This window comes from Megachile rotundata, chromosome 7, assembly GCF_050947335.1.
Source record: "Megachile rotundata isolate GNS110a chromosome 7, iyMegRotu1, whole genome shotgun sequence".
Lineage (NCBI taxonomy): Eukaryota > Metazoa > Arthropoda > Insecta > Hymenoptera > Megachilidae > Megachile > Megachile rotundata.
The window spans coordinates 16,792,000-16,812,713 of record NC_134989.1 but is presented as its reverse complement, the minus strand read 5'-3'; the positions used below and the strand labels follow the sequence as shown (position 1 = coordinate 16,812,713).

The window sequence follows — 20,714 nt, the reverse complement described above, 5'->3', positions numbered from 1 at the left end:
AACGTAAGCTGGTCTGCGTCTGCCCGTCGTTCTTAACTCGCTAACTTTCGTCGAGGCGAAAAAAAGGGCGCAGCTACGGTCTTTCGCGGGACGAAAATAGACGGGCAAGTGCCGTCTAAGTTCCGTTCGTTACCCCGCAGAGGTTAACGTCGTGGACCGCGCTCGAGTACTTCGAGAAAAAAAAGAAAAGAAAGAGAAACTCGTAAATCGATTGGAAGTTTGAACCGGTGTCGCGAATCCCAAGAGTCGGGAAGCCTTCGAGCGCGGGAGTCTCCGCCGCTTCCGTTCCTGTACGAGCGATCGGTATCGTTGTCGTGGTCACGCGTCGATGTATCGATTACGGAAACAAAGCACGCGACGTCAGCGTGTTCGCTTTTCCCAGAGAACGGAAAGGTGGAAGGAATAGCGAGGCAAGAAACGATTAGCCGTTCTCCGTTGCGGAGGAACGGGGAGTATTAATCGAATCGCTTACGAAAAGTAATTATCTCCCGTTATCTGGCTACGACGGCTCCGGTACGAATCGATTTCATCGCTCGACTCTTTCGGTAGAGCCCGGCAACCCCCTAAGAAGGATACGCGGCGTCCGAGAAATCTTCTCCAAAGTCGATTGCCTTTCGTATCCGGCTACTGGAAGAGTCTCGTGACGAGAATTACTAATGCACCGTCGGTCAAAGACCGTTGAATATTCTTGCAGCTCGACGACGCTCGAGCATAGCTCGTTTCCTCGATCGTTTTCAAAGCGAAAATCTAAAAGAGACTCTTTAACTCGGTCGATCCTCGTCGAGCGTGGCACTCCGAAGCACGGATTTTCTTAGGTTACGTAAACTTTCGCTCGAAACGTCGTTTCGAAGCGTATCGCGGAAAATCCTCGCACGGAAACGCGAAGGCTCGAAATAAATTGTCGAACGATTAAAAACACGAGTACAGGTGTCGGCGTGGGCCACAGGTTGTTGCGCATGCAAAGCAGAAAATTTCGAGAAAGCCTGCGCGTTGGAGATAACGCGGTGGACAACGAGTCCACGGGGACGAGATTTTAACCGCGTTCGAGCCGTTCGTCGAGCGAGAACCTCGTTATCGTCGTGCGATCGACATCGAACGCGCCCATCAAAAACGTTTTCTCGTTAACGAGCCGGCGCGGAGTGGAGCGGCTTTCCCGGTCGAAACGTTCGCGCCACCGGAGAGAGATTGCCAGGGGAATGGGCCAACGCGCGTACAAGAGTGGACGCACAGAGGGAACGGAGCAGAGGGTTATTAATTTCGTCGGCTAGCTGGATAATCGATCGACCACGCCGCTATAGTGGCCCGCTCATTAAAATAATCATGGGCACGCGCGGTCTCGCCGTGTTGGAAACCGAACAGGGGAGGGAAAAGGAGGCTTAACATGCACGGGACCGTGCATTATTATTAATTAATCCGTTTAGGATGTATAGGACATATCGCTGCCGCTGCCGTGCACACAACTTTCGAGCAGCGATACATCGCGCGGCAGACCGGCCACGGGAAACCCTTCGATCAACCAAATTGTAGAAAATTGATCGCTGCGCTCGATTCGTGCGGTCCGTCGGACGAATACGCCCGCCGCAGACCTTTTTAATCGACCGAATTGACTTTAACTCGTTCGTTTAACCCGCTGATTCCCAAACTTTTTCGCTTCGGCGCTCTCCCCCTTCTCCCGACCAACCGAGTTATCGCTTCGAATAAATCGTTTAGAAGTTTCGTAAAAATGTGCTTGACCCTCGAACGCGCCGGCTCTTTGCGTCGTCGAAATTCATCCTGGGAATTATCTCGTTATCGACAGCGATTCTTTAACGTCGAACGGCAGAGGCGCGTTAAACGAATAAAACTCGATCGCGGTTGAACAGGCAGGAATACTTGTCGTTAAAAAAAAAAAAGTAAAAAGCGGACAGAAGAAAAAGGAAGAAAAGAGTCTCTCAAGGTAAGAAGACTGGCACGCCTTGACGAGATCACGAGATCACGTTTGTCGGTAAGAGTCGATTCGAAGCGAACCGAGGCTTCTAAACGAGAGGATTCGAGTAGCTCTGCACGAATTGCCGTGTCGGGAAGCCGGAAACTGGTTTCTGCTGGAATTCGTTCTTGTATAGACCATTCGACGAACGAACGAACGAACGAGTGCAACGGGCGAGCGCACTTAAGAAACGAACCGAGTGTTCCGAGTAGAAGAAGTTTAAGAGGATTCGCGAACGAGCTAGCCGAGAATCTGTCAGAGTATTCCTCGCGATACTCGAATAAACCAATGTCTCGCTATCTCACGTATCTTCTTCCCTTAACGGGCAACGAACGCGGCGCGTCTCCGTTTTACGAACCAATAAAATCGGGACACGAACGCGATTAAGAAATATGTATTCGTTCTACTAGGTAATTGAACGTTGCTTCGTTAAAAGCGGTTCGAATATTTCGAGAATTAACAATCCGGTTCTCGTCGTAACCGAACTGTCGAGATACGACTCGAGGAAATTACGCGGGGCTCAGGCTGTGCACGAGCGGTGTGTCGAGTTCGTGCGGAATCAGTAGGGAAGAAAGAAAGAAGGGAGGGGCCGAATTACGCGCTCGAGCGACGCGTCTTCGAAGCGTCGCCGTAGTGCTTCCTCGAGGCGGATGACCGGTCAATGGCGAAGCTTTTCTTCGACCTAATAAACCGAGGAATCGAGTCGATATCTGTACACGAGCGTCGCGAACGTCCAAGAATCACGAGTTTTCGCTATTATCTCGCGGTAGCCGATTCGCTAGAAAATTCTTGCTCGTTTCCACGGTTTCTTACGACCCGTTTCACCAGCCCCTCTCCGAGGGTGATCCGATCGTAACTACGCGTTACTACGCTCGTTTATGTTCTCGTCTCGAATCGTCGAGGTGAAATGCCTCTCGGGGGAATACGAGCGAACGGAGAAAAAGCGTCGGCGAGAGAAAGAGAGAAGAAAGAGCGAGAGGGGGGAAATTTTAACGACTCTCGTTGCTCTCCAAGTTGCCGCGATCCGTTCTCGGCTTAAGCAAATTGCCGAGGGAATTGCGCTTCGGCCACTTTCCTTCTACTCGCTCGTTCCGATAATTTCCTCGCCGATCACGGCGAAAAAAATATTTAACTTTGCCGACACACCGTAGACCTCTTCAACCGGAATTTATACGCCAGACGCCGAATAACGTTTCCAAAGCGTTCTTTTTATCGCGCCAGACCGTCCGAGTACTTTTCGACGCGGCAATTTAACCCTCGAGACCCAACCCTCCGGTTCGACGTCGAGCCCGAGGGGTTAGGCATAGCGAGCTCGAAAATTAATATCTCTCGAAGCCACGAAAATCTCGCGCGTTCTTCGGAGGATGAACGCGTCTCCTAGAACATTCTGACGAGTGCTTGTCCACCTCGACGACGCGCGACGCCCGTCAACGACGAAGAGCACGCGGATAACGACGCCGTTTGATATGCCGTCGCGATTCCTTCCTTCCTCCCTCTTTCCCGAACCGGAGTGCTCCGCTTTGGAATTTTTCGGGTCGTTCCGATACGACCGCTGGCGACGGGCCATCGGGTCGCCCTGTCCCCGTTTCCCTTAACCGCGAACCACCGAATACACGGCTGACGCGTTAAGATACCGGATCGAGCCGTACGACAAGGACAAAAGCGAACGAGTTTGGCAGCTCGTGCCGCTCTCGAAAAGACCCGTTCCATACGAGGATATTTCACCAACGTCGCGCGCGCGACAAGGGTGAAAAGTTCGATGGTTTAACGCGTCGTACGATTTACGAGGGGCGGCTTCTCTCCTTTCGCGACCCTCCGTCATTTGCTACGCGTTACGACGGCTACGGTGCTTCGAGAGTGGGAAAACTGCTCGTAAATAAACGAGGTCAACGCCGGAGATACCTACCGATGGAACGGTTGAAAATCCTCGACGAAAGTCGAAGCTACCGCTCGTTGCGGACGAATCCTCGCGAATACGCGGAGAATTCTGTGTTCGTTCGTTTATGTACTTTCGAAAATTCGCCGGCTAACGATTATATTTTGAATAAATCGCAAACTCCCACGCTCGAACGACGTCTCGTCACCTCCGAGAATTCCATTTGGTGTTGCGAGCGAGCGTAAATCGCGGCGTGTCTCGGAACGAATCGTTGTCAGCGAAACAGAGTCAAGAGGCAATTTGTCTAACAACCTCGTCGACCATCGTTCGACACGCCTATTAGAATTTACTCGCGCGATCTCTCTCGATCGTAACACCTTTCCTCTGCCGGTTTCGCGTATTCGTTTCTCTCCGTCGAGATTACGCGACTCACCGGCGATCGTTTAACCACGATGATAACCGTAAAAGCAACCGGGTAAAAAAGTACGAACAGGCAGAGTAGGGGCGAGAGGGGAAACGATTATTGCGAGTGTCGCGCAGAAACCAGCCGTGAAAGCACACCACCAGGACCAGTTGCACGCTCGATGGGATAGCGAACAAGTTGGCAGGAGGTACGCCTGCAGCTGCAACTGTCGTGAAACGCGGTTAGCCAGGCCATCAATTTTCATTACGATCGAAAGGTAACGGCAGCTTCGACTCCGCGGCGTCCCACTCGGCACACAGGTTAAAACGTATACCCCGCCTACGATACGCCTCGCGCGTTCCGATCGTTTAACCCCGACGACGTATTCTTCCCTCTCTATCTTTCCTTTTCTTTTCCTTCCTCCTCTCGCGCGTCATTCATATCCTTGGACCGTCACTCGCCCGTACTTTACAACGTTCGACTATGGTCGTTCGATCGAGCCAAGTTAAAATTTTTGGTCGAACCGTACGTGGTCGGACCACCGAGACGTTCGGATAATAACAGCTCGTCGATTTCTCCCTTTGGCGAGCGTTTCTGGGTCGAATAACAGGAGTTCGCGTTCGAATAAGTGGATTCGTATAGGAAATTTTTGCTACTTTGTTTCGCGGTTCACGGAAACCAATTAACCCTCGGGCGACAAGCCGTCGAGGGAAACAAACGATTTAAATTAAATTTTGAATCGTAGAAATGCTAATTTTTCGTTTCCGGTGTATCGAAACGAAAAAATTCGAAGGATCGGGATTTCAAACGAGTGCCCCTTTGATTGTTAACGGTTCGTCCGTGACTCGTTCGCGTTTACCGTTAATTCGTAAAAACGACAACGCTTATCCGTTTTACTCGCCAACGGCAGATAACGCGGCTAACTTTGAAAGACAACGAATTGGCACGAGAGTAACGTTAATCACCGACACTTCCAGGTCTCTCTACGAGTCTTCTTTTTTCTTCGCGTTGGCAACAGTTAAATTGGCCCGTGTTGGAACAATGCCAAGACGGAGGGTGAACAAGAGCCACGCGAACCGCCTACCATCGGTGATTAATAATTTGCGAAGGAGACGGAGAAACCGACGAGAAAGGGAACAAAAGCGAGCAAACGGGACGTAGAAACTTAAACACGGTTAGGCACGCACGGAACAGTGTATCGGCTACGACCTCTCTGCTCCCTCGACCAGCTCCACGGAAATCCTATTCCGTATCCCGCGTTCGTCGACGTCCTTCCTCTCTCCCGGCAAGACGAAACAATGGACAAACATGGAAATCTCCGCGTTCCAACCTCGCATCCTCCGAGTGGCTTATCGACGTATAAATACGCTCAGGTTTAGACCTCGACGAAAGGGAAGTCGCTCTCGTTGACCGCGTGTTTCGAGCGACGAAGAAGGCGATGATTCGTACGTTTCTTGAACGCGTCGCGATAACCGACGAATTCGTTCGGAACGAATCGAATTTAACACGCGGAACAAACGAACCGCAAACCGGAGAGCAACGGTTCGAACGCGCGTTATGACGTATCTGTTAAACGTACAGCCGGTTAGAGTAAAAAATAAACCGTTTAACCGGAAAATCAAATAGCGCGGGTGCAGGGAGCAAATAAAAATTAGTCGTGCGCGTCTACACAGATTGGTCGCGATTTAAACCGATCCTGTCCCAAAAGCCTCTGGTTCGATGGCCATAAAAGCTGACGGTAGAGAGGATAGTCGCGCTAATTTCATTGCAACGATTTCACTGGCCATTTTTCCGATCCATTTCGTTCGCGGCCTGGCTCCGATCGTCCCATTCGGCACAACGGTCGCGCAGGCGCGATTGAATCGTAAATTCGCGCAGTAATTGAAACGCAAACGCCGTTCGCCAGTTACGTTAATCCAATGAAATACACCGCTCGTTGCAGGACTCCGCGCCACCTCCGTGCAACCACCGGAACACCAGTTTCCACCTCCACCCTCGCCCTTCGTTCGCCTCGTGGTTATCAACTCGCAGCGAGAAGTCAACGCGCAAACCCGTCCCATAACGGATCGCGTGACTCTAATGATTACGAATTAGCCATAAATTGTGCGATCACGTAAAGCGGTCGTAATTTACAACGGCAGCTACGAGCGACGCGGGACCTCTCTCTTTTCGTCGAGCCGACGAAACAGGAAAAAAAGACGAATTTAGTCGAGAAACACTTTTACGGTCTCTTTACGGCCCCCTATCGACACGGTATTGCCTCCTTAAGTGGCACGAGCTGGTCTCTCACGGTTGCGTTACCAAACTTTGCCTCTCTAAGCGTCGCTTTAGTATTTACAGAAGCAGGGTGTGTCCGATAAACTTTCTGAGCGTTCATGTTCGAAGAAACGAAGCACTCGCTTACACGGAAATTGGACGATGTTTGGCGAAAGGGGCACCGCCACTTTGCGTCCGACTGGCCGAACGAACCTAGCTAGTCCCCTTCAATAAAGTTAATGCACGGAGGGCTGCGCCGTTGAAGAATCGCCGCGCCGGAACGGCGGTAGGGAAAAGGACGAAAATAATTGGCGAATCGGCGAAAAAGGATCGAGATTAATTAACGGAACGATTCGAGAGGAATTACGTAACGCGAATGAAAATTGTATTGGGACGACGATGTAAACGCGATCGTAGTCTCGTTCGGAAGATCTCGTCAAAGGGGTAAAAGGCAAAGGAACGGAAGAAGCAAAAACGTAGATAAATTAATTCGAAAGCGGTCCCGTGCGTGGCAACTTGTTTGCCAAGGATCACCTTCTGATTTATACTCGGCTGTTGGCCTTTGACTCGAGGAGGGTGCCTCTGAAAAGAAAAAAGACGAGGAAAGGTCGAGAGTGGGTTTCCAAAGAGTCGAAAGAAAGTGGCGTGCAGCCCTTCATCCCTTCTCCCGTCACCTACGCTTGGAGTATTGATCGAAATCGAAGGGGAGAGTTTCCAATGTGGGGTGGGTCATACCTAATTCATAGTCCTTGGGTTCTTCCGACCCTCGTCGGTGATTATTTCACGGCGAATGGAGAGGTCGAACGCGACGCTCGTGAAAGAGGACGCAAAGATAGAGCGCGTCTCGAAAAGTTCACCTTGCTGACCTACGATCGAATTCGGACCACGAATCTCCGCTATTCGTACACCTATCTTGTCGAGGGACTTGATCGTAATTGCCTTCACCGATTCCATCGAGCGAAGAGAGACACGCTTTGTTGTATCTAAAGAGATTCGTCGTGTAACGAAGAATAGCTTACAGCACAAACGAGGAAGACAAAGGAGTAAGGGTCGGACGAGAGAAGAATAGCCAGAGTGGCCGTGGATTTTGTAACCTTGACAATTTATGGATCTGCGCTTTATAGTCCGTAGAATGGATAACCGATATTACCGAATATCTCTGCTGTAACGTATTCCACGGATGAAAATTTTCCTAACGAAATTAGCCATGCTCGTATATCTCGATTCCCTCGTAAAGTCTCGTCGATCGTCAGGTTCGGCGGAAACGCGACGAGCAAAAACCGCGTCGAAAACATTAATAATCGGAAGTAAGAAGTTTTCCAACGAGCGAACAAGTGGACGCCATAAGGTGCGCGTTTCGACGATAAAACATCCACCCTTCTCTTCCCTCTACTCGTCTTTCTCCCGTGCTCGGCTCACCCTCCGACCTCGTCACCCGAACCACCCACGCTCGAGCAAAGCGTACGTGAGTTATATAACGGGAAACACTCGTGTCGGGACGGCGGCATGCATTTTACATGCGCTCGCGTGGCACCTATCACGTGCACCGGCCGAAACCTTCGAAAGCAGTCGCGTACGGGGAAGAAAAGAAGGAGCAAAGGGTCGAATTAAAAAGGGAATAAAGAAAAACAGGAACGCGACGCGACGGGACACGGTTCAAAAGAACGCCGAGACGCGGGGACAGGTTTTGAAAAGAACCGCGCGTACTCGCGCATGCGCCTTTACTTCGAGCGAAAACAAGAAAAAAGGCATCGAGAACGCTTTTTACTCGGCCTGTTCTCGAGTACCGTCACGGAAGCTGAAACGCGCAGAGGCGCAATGCTTCTCGACGAAGACGATGATCCTTTGTCACGCGAGTTAACGCGCCCGCACGACCCTGCAGAGAAAGTTGCTTTCGAAGATACATATTACACGGTGTTCGTTAAAGGAGGCGTACAACTTTGGGAGGAATCGTTTGCAAATTTTCGTTGGACCGTGGCTTTTTCTCTCGGAAAACGCTTCGGTGGATTTCAGCGTTGAATGGATCACTCTCTAATAGAAACGTACATAAATAGCAAATAAAACGTAAATGTAAATACCGATGATTTCGAAATGCAAACACTCTGCACGATACGTCTATAATAGCCTGCAATATCCGGTGCTCGCTTCGCTACGGTCGAACATTGTTGGAAAAAAGGTTAAGCGATACACCGCGGCAGCGATTAAAACGATCGAAGCGAGAAACAAGTTTTCTTCGTTTACACTTTTCTAATTAACCTTCTAGCTTCTCGGTAGGGAGGGCGTTTTAGAATCTCCTTAAACGCGGCATAGGGGACGGCGAGACTGCTCGAGGTGGAGATAGAAACGCGACAGAGGACACCGAACGGCGCTTATAAATACGCTAAACGTCCAGGTACAAAGGTTACAACGCGAGGACGAGGGTTCAGACGAGCGAGAGAAGAAGGAAAATCAAGAGGATGGAGTCTGGCGAAGCTCGAGGAAAAGAGTGTAGGGAAAGGGGTAGAAACACAAAGGGTTATTTTAACGATCCTTTGTCGGGCGCGGTAGAACAGGAAGAAGAGGAAAAAAGAAAGTAACCCCGCTACCTCGCAATTATTTAGTAAGCCGTGGAGCGAGCGAGAAGACAGAGAGAGAGAAGGGAAAGAGAACGATTTTCTATGAGATCCGGCAGCAGGGTTACGCGAATAAACGTAAATAAATGATCGCGGCCGCGTTTCCGTGAAACGAGAAGGAAGGAGGACGCGGTGACGAAAGGTGGACGAACGAAAAGGAGACGATGGCATGCGAATTTGGACGCGAGAAACGCAGAAGGAAGAGAAATCGCGCGGAGAATCGAAAGGCAAGGGAGAAGGTAATGGACTTTATCAGACCGGTAGGTGGTCGACCTTCCGTTTTTTCCCTCTCCACCTATATTCTTTCTTCCACCAGCTCGGCTACTCTCTCTCTACCTCCCTTCCTCTCTCCTGTTCAACCGCGGACCCTCCTTAATTGTCTTCCACTCGTTTTTACGCCCGTTCCACTTCGTTACGGTCCGAGTAGCGAGCAGGCCTTGCGAGACATTTACCGTGGCACACGGGTGGGCCGGATAAAAACAGCCAGAAACCTTGGTAAAAAAACGAAGACCACCCCCTGGTGTCGCGCGTATCTTGGTCAATTCGCAAGACGCCAACCTAGCCGTTGATAACTTTGCTCGATTCTCGCCCTCTTTATCGTCGATCGTACGCCAGCGCTTCGTTCCTGTTTAGTCACGGTATCTCCGCTACGATTCGTTTCATTTCGGACGCTAAGAAATCATAAATAAGCGGCTTGGTCCAACGTCGCTTTCGAATTCGCTGCAAACCCCGTTCGATCCTTTCGCTTTGCGGTTGCTCCCATAATATCGTAACTCGACAAGTTTCTTGCCGTTCCAATTATTTTGGCGTTACGCGTTTTAAACGGAACTCTCGAAAGACAAAGAAGGCATCGGACACGCGATACGAAGGGAGAGCGTTTATAATGAGAATCCGTTCGCGCGGTTAGTCCAGTTTACGCGTAGACGCGTGTGTACGCGCAGAGTCGCGTAAAGAGACAGAGAGAGAGAACGGAGGGGAAGAGAGGCTAGGAGAATTAGCCAAGTTAGAGGCTGTTAGGCGACCACCCGGATCGGAGATCCAGTAATGGAACTGGATTTAACCCCGAGGTCCGTCGGTGGGGCTTCCTCGTAGACTCCCGCAGTCAGGGGAGGACCATGCGCTCTGCCTCGCTAAACCGACGAACGGACATCGCTGTTATGTCAACGACTTCTCGGAAAAAATTAATAGCGCGCGATCGTCCAGTTGCATAACTCGACACTTTTCATCAAATTGCTCGGTGACTAAACATCGCGTCGTTCAAGTATCCGCGTCTCGTTCGGGAACGAAATAATGCAACTTCGAACATCATGCGTTATAATATTTTGTCGCGTTACAGGATAAAAAGGTAAACGAGTAGATCCGCCAATAAATAATGAAACTAAAAATAACGATTGTCAGAAACGCGAGTAACCGTGACAGTGAAGCGTAGTAGTCGTTAATGCTTAAGGACGTAACGTTCCTGGCAATTAATTAGAATAATTATCTTCGTTTTCGTATCGCGAATAAGTGCATAGAGGATAATGCTTATCTCTAATAGCATACTATTCGCGACGATTATCGATAATAAACGATATCGCTTTTTTGTGTCACCGTATACGAACATAATTTGTCGTTTCGAGTCTCGAATGCACGGTATGCGGTTTCGAAACGTACTAGCATATATTTCAAGGGAGCTCAACTTTATTGCGCTTTTTAATTCCATCGAAGTACTCGATACACGAATATTCGATGACAAAAGTTCTTTTCGTGCTTTTCTTTCAACCTTTTCGAAGCGTAACAGGCTCGTTGTAAAAGCCTAAGAGCCGGTCCGCATAAACGACCGTTTCAGTGCACCAAAGAGTCAGCCAGCGGCGTTCGCTTTTATACGTTATTAATAATGGCAATAACGTATCGTCTATATCGAGCAAAAGAACGATACATGCATAATCGTCGCGAGAACAAAGTCGAACGCGTTCGCGTATACGCGGCTCGCAATTACTCGAACCTCTATCAATTAAACCGTTCCGAAACATAAATCGAATACGTTTTTTGGTTTCACCAAATGACTTCGCCATACCTGGAACCAATTTGTCCGCGGTTCGCTCACCGGACGAACAAGTTGACCGTACAGGATGAAAGGTGTGACGATCGAACGCAACACGGTGAACTCGAACAAAAGGCTTGCTTTGTCCAACTTGATTTGTGCGCGGTCAAACGCTCGCGGAAAATAAAAATCAAACAGAGCTAAACGATTCGCTGTTAAACCCCCGCGAGTAATCGCCGCAAAAGTCATCTTAATCATTGTAACGTAGCGCTTTTTAACAACTTTTAGATAATCGCGTTAGCGACGATCACAGTAAATACTTTCGGTCGTTTTATATCCGACAACTTCGGTATATTACTTTTACGATATTTAGATAGGACGAATTTTTCGCGAAACTCTACGCGCCAAAGCGTTAATCAGGTATCGCGTATCGTTGACTCGGCTCGACGCGGAGAATTCCTTTCGTTAACTCTTTCGCGAATAATTTATTTACGACTTCGCGATAAAAATCTACATCGCGTTTTTTGTTGTTTGCTCGATTCTCGAGAACGTTCACGGCAAATGGATCAAAGAAAGAAGAACCGGACGGCTCAAATTGAATCAGGTTCAACGTCCTCTTTGGTCACGAAAAAAATACGTTCGCTAACCTGCAGGGATTTTCATTCGTCAAGAAGAGAGAAAAAAAATGGATCGACCACGTCGATCGCTTCGAATTGCTCGTCACCGACAGATAATTAATTTCTCACCGGGGGAAAAAGATCAAAACCAGAGTCGAAGAAAGGGAAGTGGCACGAAGGGAATATCGTGCGTGTGGAAGTGGTAGAGGATTCTTCGTGTGCGGTCGCAGACACGATACCCGATATCCGTCGTAAGAATTAAAACGGACTCGTCGTCCTCGGCGTTACGGATGTTCGGTTAGTCTTATCGATGTTGGCACGATGAAAACGAACAAACGTAGAAGGAACGACGACGAAAAAGAGAACCAAAGACAGCGTACTCGCGTTGACGAAATGCGATAAAAAGAAAAGGAAGAAAACATGTCAACCCGTTTGATCTGGATGCGGAGTCGGCTGACGCAGCGTTTTAATATTTATAAACGATAAAAAGATACGCAGCACAATTAATGACGCGACTTGCGCTGTTAATAACGACAAACGATCATGAAACTACTCTTCCTTACGATCCGAGAAGAGCAACTAAGGCCGGTTTTCTTTCTCACCGCTCGTTAATTTGATCGTCCCGCTGTCGTAGGAAGCGGCATCGATTTTATACGTCCGAGTAACATACCGATCGCTATCTTAACGATTTCACTTTTTCTCCGGCGTCCAGTCTTTTCCGGCGGTTCGCTATCAAAACCGTGTCACGGCTCTGACATTTCGGACGAGAGGAGTAGCGAAAATATAAACGAATTGCACGCGCAGGCGAGCACGTACGCGTGCACGATGATGCCGGGTTTCTCTCGCAAAGAATATTGCGGTAGCGATAACTTAAATTATATACGCGGCGACCAACCGGAGGCGAAGTACGGCGAGGCAGTTAAGAAAATTGCCAGTACTCGACGCGGTGCACGGTTCTGCGGTGAACGAGTTAAGCTCGCGCCACCTTCTCTCCGCGGCGAAATCCGCGTATTTTTTTTATTCTCTTTCCACGAGCCTTCGAGCGGCACGTCAATCGCGGATGCTAGAAACTTTGGTGAAAGCCAATTTCTTGGTTCGCGCGAGCAAGGTGACGAAACCGTGCGCCGAGCGACGTAAATTACTTTCAGGGCAGTAAAATATATTTCGCGCGTTTTAAAAGAGTATCGGTGAAATGTACCTGGGTAGTAGTAAGGATGTCCCGCGTGCGAAGGATGCACGAGTGGATGCGGCGCCCGGAAGTCCATTTTGGCTACCGTACGAGATCTCCGTATGCTATCGGCGTAGATTGGAGGCGAGGCGAGGCGAATGCACGCACGCGATGCCGCGAAGCTAGCAGGAAATCGTGGCACGAGGCCGCTTTTTCTTCGTCGCCTCGACTAATCGATCGAAGAGCATTTTTCTACGTCTACCGCTCTTCGATCCGTCGATCCTCGATCAATGCGCACATACACGTAACCCACGTATAACACGTATACACACGCGTGCACACTTTTATTTTTCACCAGGTTTCCGCGCGAAGGCTATTCGCGTTGATAGTTAAAAATAAACCACCGACTCTCGGATCGAACGCGCAGAAAACGTTGGCGTTATTTAACGGCGGAACGAAGCGCCGCTATCATCAGCGATCGAACGCGAAGATCAACGACGGCGACGAGTCGAAGAACCGACAAGAAATGTCATTGTTTCTGGCGCGTTGGTGGCGTCGAAACGCGAATTCGCGACGCGCGACGACGCTACTCGACCGGTATCATTATTCATCGCGCATACTCCCGCCGCTCTGGTCCGACACGTCGACGCGTGATTTACAGCTCCGAACGGATATCGCGGTACCGCTGCGCGAAAAAGCTCCTCTTCTTTCGGAGCGTAGTCGAAGCGCGTCGAACGAGGAGAGTACGATCGAGAGAGCGAGAGAAAAACGCGCGCACGAAAAGAGAGGAAAAAGAATCGTTGTCCCAGGTATCGGAGTTCGCGCTCGCACTCGGAGCAAAGGATTCGTTGCTGTTCGCACCGCGCTCCTCCGTTAACTGGCAGCCAGGCGCCTTTGCGCGTCAAGCGGCGCACTCGCGCGATCTATCTTCGAGCGGCGCACACGAGCGAGCGAGTCGGCGGAAAGGAGCGCGAGGGAGATACGAGCGATGGTAGAGTTCCGCGCACTAATCACCACTTAATTGGCCGAGACCGACGCGGCAGGTCGTGCCATTACGGCTAATTGACTGAATGCTTCGGCGCTACCGCCAGACGGCCAGGATATATTTTCACGCGCGCGCCTCACGGCCGATGGAGGCCGAACGAGCGAGACAACGACCGACCGAACGACGAAGAGAACGAAAGACGCGGGGAGGATCGAGTGGAAAGGAGGGACGGCCGAAGAGGGACAGAGAGGTAGGCGCGTAACTAACCAAAGAGGAAGAGAGAAGAGGGGAGGAGAGCGGAGACGCTTTTAAAGCGCGTCGGTATCGCTGTCCTTTGTCCGTGACACGCGTTGCGCGTGCGCTCGCGTTTCCCGACACACCGACCAACCGAGCGTGCGAGCGAGCTAGCGAGCGAACGAACGACCGCGACGCGGATCGGTTACGCACCGTACCGGAGAAAATCCATCGTTAACGAGCCGCTCGCGTTCTCTCTCTCACGTGGCGCACGAGCGAATCGACCGCTCGACGCGACACCGACGGTGGCTGCTACTACACTGAAGAACCGAGTCGCGCCACGCCGCGCGTTCGTTCGTCTTCGTGTCCTTTTCCCCCACTGCCGACACGGACCCCACGATCGCACGGTTACCGTGCTTCGAGCAAGATCGTCCGATTCAAAGGGAAAGAGCGGCAGCGACGGAACGGAGGACGGCCGCTTTTCGGCCAATGAAACCCATAGCGCGGTATTACGAACGTCTTCGCGAATCGTCTTACGAGATTCGCGATCCTCCTTCTCGCTCGGCCAGTTTACTCGTTACACCGGTTACGGAATATCGGTCTGCTCTTCGAAATCCAACCGTAGAAACTCATTCGCCTCCGATCGAAAATAAACGGACGATTTAATGGAATTTCGGAGAAGCGTAAAACCGATCGTGTATTCGGGAACGTCGGCTCCGTTTCGTATCCTTCCTTCCCGTCCTTTGGCGTAACCGTATACTCGCCTCGGGGGTAATAGGCGAGAAGAGGGCACGTACCGCGATCCTAACGTCTCTCTCTCTCTCGCTCGCTCTTCGAAAGCCATCTGGCGCTGAAACGGCACGCGCTGTGAAACCAGCAAGCCGCTCGGTTTTCCCTCCCTTCCATCGCCTAGTCACCGATCCACCCTCTCCGCCTCGTTGCGCCAACCAACCCCACCGTTGAAATCCAACCACTTCGTCGAGTCTAACCGTACCACGACCATCGTCCCCTCCCACGCTACTTTAACGCGTAACTCGCTCGCGTTAGACGAGCGGAACTTTGTAAACGCGGGAGGTGCGAACAAGGGGATGATAAACGGAAGTGGCCGTGGCGCGGCGCGGAAGAACGTCGTAGATACGTCGACTTTGTAAATAATTCCACCGCGCCGCGGCACGTCGCTTCGATGCGTGGTTTGGCTGTACCGTCACACGTACGCCGCAACAGTCGCGAGCTTTTACTATCGCCGTTATCGCTGTCTCGCCGATAAAGCGTGCACCGAGGTCACTTCGAACGTGGCGTTGTATTTCTTCCAATTTTTTTCGCGGAATCGAACGATTTCGTCGCTGAAATCTTCCTTCGAGCCAGTTCCGTTTCGAGGCTAAATAACGAGATCAAAGATGCAGCGACGTAAAAAAGAATAGAAAAGATTCGAACACGATTCGACTTTGTCGCTGTTCGTTTAATACTCGCGGTGTTTCGTTGATCCTTTGGGAAATCGTTCAGCTCGTAAAACACCGATCGTAGTTACGTAAAAGCGAGTTTAGAGCATTTACAATGGTATGTTGTTCGTTAACCGCGTTCGTTACCGCGACGGATGGTACCGATACCGACAATTACGGCCAAGGCTAAAATTTAAAACGGCTTAACGCTGGCTAGCGAATAATTAACTTGGCGATACGTTATACGGGCCAACGGTATCGCGATGCATCCATCCCTCTGCCTGTTTCCACCGCGTCCGACGACATTTCGTATTCGACGCGTAATTAATCTCCCCTCTCAACGTGGCACGAAACACGGGGGCCAACCAGCGGGAGCAATCAGGAGGAAGCAAGTACGAAGAGAGGGACTGTGGATATCGAAATGCCGACTCAATCAATTGATACGGCTATTAAAGTTTATCGTCGACCCAATAACCGACAAGCGTATTCTTTGCACGGGAAAACGATTAGATCCAAATTTTGGAAACGAACGAGCAAGGTCTTCGTAAATGCGGATGCAACTCGCGCTCGTAAAGATCTTATCCGTTTTAACGCACACGACGTATCCCCCGAGTTTCACCTAAACCCTTTTCGACATTCCATATACGAATCAATATTTTCATTTCGGCAGCAACAAGTATCTGCACGCGCGAGAATCAAATTCTGCTCGCTTGATTCGTGACGAGACGAAAGTCGCCGCGACGTTCAATCGCGCGATTACGGAAGATTTCTGGTGGAAAAGGAAGATGTCTAGCGAAGCGACGAGAGGAAAGACGAAAAAAGAGAGAAGAAGAAAGGGCGAGAGAAAGACGGAAAGAAAGCAGTGAACAGTGAACGGTTAGGATCTGGAGTCAGAGAACCCAACAGGCGGCTGTCTGTCGAGCAAAATCAATGCGTGCCGGCGACAGGGAACTTCCACCCCCTCTCGTCGTCCTTCTTCTTCCCTTTCTGCGCTCCTGCCCTCTCATGCTTTATCTCTTTCTACCTACTCCTGTGCCGTGACCAACCCTCTTCTCTCGCCCGTTCTCTCCTCTTTCGGCCTTTCTCTCTAGTTCTCTTTCTGTCTTTCGTTCGTTCCCCGCTGCGTGAATCTCCGACGTACAAACGCGGCATGCCGTGCTCACCCTCGCCACCTTCGCCCTTCGCCCTTCACCCTTTATCCTCGCGCGCCAAACTACCACGCTCGCGTTCGCGTACCATCGCTATCCCCAAAGGCACACGGCAAACCCCTCGGCGGCTAATAAGCCATATTATTTTTAACACGGTCCAACTACGTCGATTCCGCCGTTAAGATCGATCCACTTCGAACGGATCGATGTTACGATATCATTCAACGATCCAAGATAAATCGCTCAAGCGTTATGTTCGTTACGGTATAAAGAAGTCTTTCGACTTTTCGGGAGTAATTAGAGCTGCGCGCAAAAGGATCGCGAATAAAGAATGGCGCAGTCGCGAAGCTCCTTTTGGCGCGCGAACGAATCGTTTGACCCCCTGACATCGGTACAAACGAAGCCGTTAAATTATTTTATTAGTATTCCTTTGGCCGGGAGAAAACACAGGTAAGATGAAAACGTTTCAAAGATGAAACCACCGTTTCATCGTCTAAAAGCGACGCTCAAAAGAAGTCGAACGTTACGGTGGTGAAAAGAGCGGCCCGAAAAGGACGGAGAACGAGCTTTGCGTTAGCCGCATCGGTAAGCAGAAGAGAGAGCGTAACTAGAATGTTACTTGAAACGAAACGAGCCGTGGAGGTGGCCACGAGTGCTGGCAAAAGCTACTCTACACGCCAGTCGTTGGTTAATTATTCACGCGAGCCAACAGAGGGACCGCGAGGACCGCATTAAGAGAAGCCGCGCGTACGAGACTAAAACGCGCGGCTACGTGCCGCATGCTATTCACCTACCAACTATCAAAATGTAAATATCACCGTGATTATCCCGGACAAACGGGACTTTGTCGGATCCTCCAGTTTCCAGCTTTTTCGCGATCATTGATTTTCGCCGAGAAAGATGTTAATGGATTTCCTTTTCGCTAAGAAAGGCATGCAAGACGAAATCGTGCCGACCGAGAACCGGCACCGATTTCGAGACGGAAAAGAAAGGTGGAAATCGAGCCTTTGACTGCGCGCCTGCCGAGAATACGTGAGCAACTCCGAACGACAAGAGAGCGAGAAAAGCAGTCGATAACGTTGATATCGATCACCGAAGGAAGAGGAAAACGATCTCTCTCTCCCTCTGATTGCTCTCCCGACGGGAGAGCAAAGGAGGGTCGCGCAAAGGATAGAAGTTACCCACCTACATACACTGCCGTTCAAAAATATTTGCCCGCGTTTATACTTTCCCGTTTTCCCAATCGCCCGTGTCCAATCTCCGGAAAAACGAGTTGCGCCTTAGAGTAATTTTATGAAAATATAAATAGAAGGATTTAGAACCTCCATCGATAAATTAAAGATCGAACGGTAAACGACCGCTGTTGCGATACCCTTAAAAGGCGAGCGCCTTCGAACGATAACAGCTATGTACTCGTATGTTGCGAGCGTACATCGTATATGTATAGGTATATAGGTATAAGGATACGATGATGTCCTGCCTGCACGTTTACCGGGACAAGAGAATCGTGTTGACGAGAAACGACAGGACTGGTTCCCTAATTCGAATTTAGGTGTTGGGCGGGTTGGCAAGTGGGCGCAATGCGGTGTCACGCTGCGGGCGTTTGCTCTTTCTCCTCTAACCCCTCCTCCTCCTTCTCCACCTTCTATTTCTCCATTGCACCCTTCCTACCCCCGATTTCGCTCTCCTTCGCTTTACCCCCTTTTCGCTATGAACGAGCACGCTACTACCTCGTCTACTAAAGCCCTGCGTTAAGTCCTTCCAACGCCTCGAACCACCTACTTGCTCTAAGCCAGATCGACCGACCTTAATCGACCTGCTGATCTCGACGATCGTGTTCCGTGTAAACGCCATTTCCTCTCGAGCGTACACCTTCGAACCTCGAAATCTATGCCATCATTAGTCCGTGTTCGGCTATTTCGTTCGCCGTTGCCTCGATTTCTCTTCGAAACGTTTCATTTCTTCAAATTTCCCAACGTAAAATTCATTATTTATACAACTAATCCTCTCGGACCGTGATGCGAAACGTTAGAAATTGCCGTCGATGCGGACATTTGTTCGCAATTATGTTTATTCCTTACTAACTTCAGTCACGCTCGTGTAAATGCACACGAACGGTGATAATTTTTCACCATATCATGATTACAGACCAAAGAAATTTCTACGATGTGTGCTTTCTAGAATCGTGACGTGGACGATATTCTCCGATTAATTTCCTTGGAGTTAATAACTGTATTATATCGTTTGAACTCATTGTGAGGCATCGTTTCGCATGACAGGAAACGCGTAAAGAAACCGATACGCGAAACGTGGAACATAATTCTCTTATAATGGAAGAGGCTATGTCCTCGTTCGCTTTGAGAAACCCGATGCTGAACGCAATCTCGAGAAAACAGACTTTGCGCTATGCGAAAACGAACGATGAACGCCTCGAGAGAAACGCTCCTGGTATCTCGAAACTCGACCGTGTACAACTTGTACCAACAAGTTCGACGTATTAAACTACAGGATTTACCTTGCGATGCGTACTTGGCAGGAAATTACTTATAGTCGACTGATGCGTGCGATCGATGAAAATTTTCGTTCCTCGGATTCTATCTTGTTAAACGCGAAAATACGGCCTAACGGTAATATAATCTAATAATCTTAGCTAGCAGTCTAACAGCGAAAGAAAGCAAATTCTATTCCTACAAATTTTATTATTCTGCCGGGTACACGACTATTTTCACCGCGTATTCGCCGAGAAATTTACGTTGGAAAATGTTAATGGTTTATAGACGTAGTTATGAAATTACCGCGTCGTTGCCATCATTTCTTAAACGTTCAAAGCGAAAACAAAAATTTCTCGACCACTATCGTCGAAGTACGAGTTTACGACTTCTAAATGGTAGGCCTGCGCACTGGCGTTGCACGATTGCCGACGTAAACCCGAAGAAACTTACCTTTTCGTACGCGAGCACGTACTAGACGGCTGTCTAGCCGGAACAATAAACAGAAAAAAAAGGGGAAGGCGTTTTAACGTCAGGCAAGCTGAAAAGTACTCTGCCTGGGCGGGATTTTGTTTCCTTGAAAACATGTACAGGTTACAAAGCGTTTAAACGATAAAATTATTCAACTTGTATGGCAAATTCACTGAAACTCCTTTAGATTATTCTTTTCGCGCGGTTAACAATGACCTCTTACAATTAACGGTATATGGCAAGACTTTTCTTAAAAACACGGTTGCGGACACGTTGAACACCATTTTCGAATTGATCTCAAAGGAGATATGTTATCCCCGAGAAAAGGAAATGAAAAAGACAGAAAAAAAGACAATGGCAGAAGTGAATTCGCTCAAACGAAAACCATCAGGCCCTTCTTTTGGATGGTTCTCGACCGTCAGTATCCTTTTGTCTGTTGGATTTTTAAGAGCTCCACTCGCGTCTGATCCACTCACCCCCTGTGTCTCGATCCCTTTTACCGTCCCGGTGTCACCGGTATATCGTATATCTTTGCCGAGAACGTACATACACGTACACGTTCCGTCTATCTCCTATCCGTTATACCTTCAGTTTGTGCCACATAAAACCGAGAATATTTGTCGGTCGTTTAAACGCTTTGCCACAGAAAGAACCGTATCGCGGATCTGTTTCGTTAAAATTTGGAATCTAATGACTGAAGCAAAAAACTGTGGCGCAACAACCGACACATACGATCCGAGCATCTTTGCAGAAACGAATACTTAAGCGTGCGATAACGTCAAAGCACACTGACCGATAACCTCGGCGCGTCTGATAATAATCCTTTGCCGATCGATTCCATTAAATGGGAAAACAGATACGTTTGAAAGATGAATAAGGAAACTTATCTCTTACCTTGTTCTTTTTCGGAAACTTTTGCTGGGACCTTTTTGTCCGGCGCCTTAGGAGAACAGTTTTTCCGCGCTGGCCTAACGGTTAATGTCGAGGGAACCTGAAAAACATACGCAAACATTCGATGCGTGTTATG

General features: G+C 49.5%; 1 protein-coding gene across 2 annotated transcripts in view; it reads right to left on the bottom strand.

The window, feature by feature from the left end:
- Positions 1 to 20,714, bottom strand: part of px (MAP7 domain-containg protein plexus) — a 54,901-nt gene that overhangs the window by 29,238 nt on the left and 4,949 nt on the right. The window contains exons 7-8 of one of the 2 annotated variants that reach the window (XM_076533696.1): positions 20,582 to 20,678; positions 19,670 to 19,702 (exon numbers count right to left, since the gene is read on the bottom strand). In XM_076533696.1, the coding sequence (XP_076389811.1) occupies positions 19,670 to 19,702; positions 20,582 to 20,678 (130 nt within the window). The remainder of the gene's footprint in view (positions 1 to 19,669; positions 19,703 to 20,581; positions 20,679 to 20,714) is intronic. The other variant, XM_076533697.1, reaches the window with a different exon arrangement.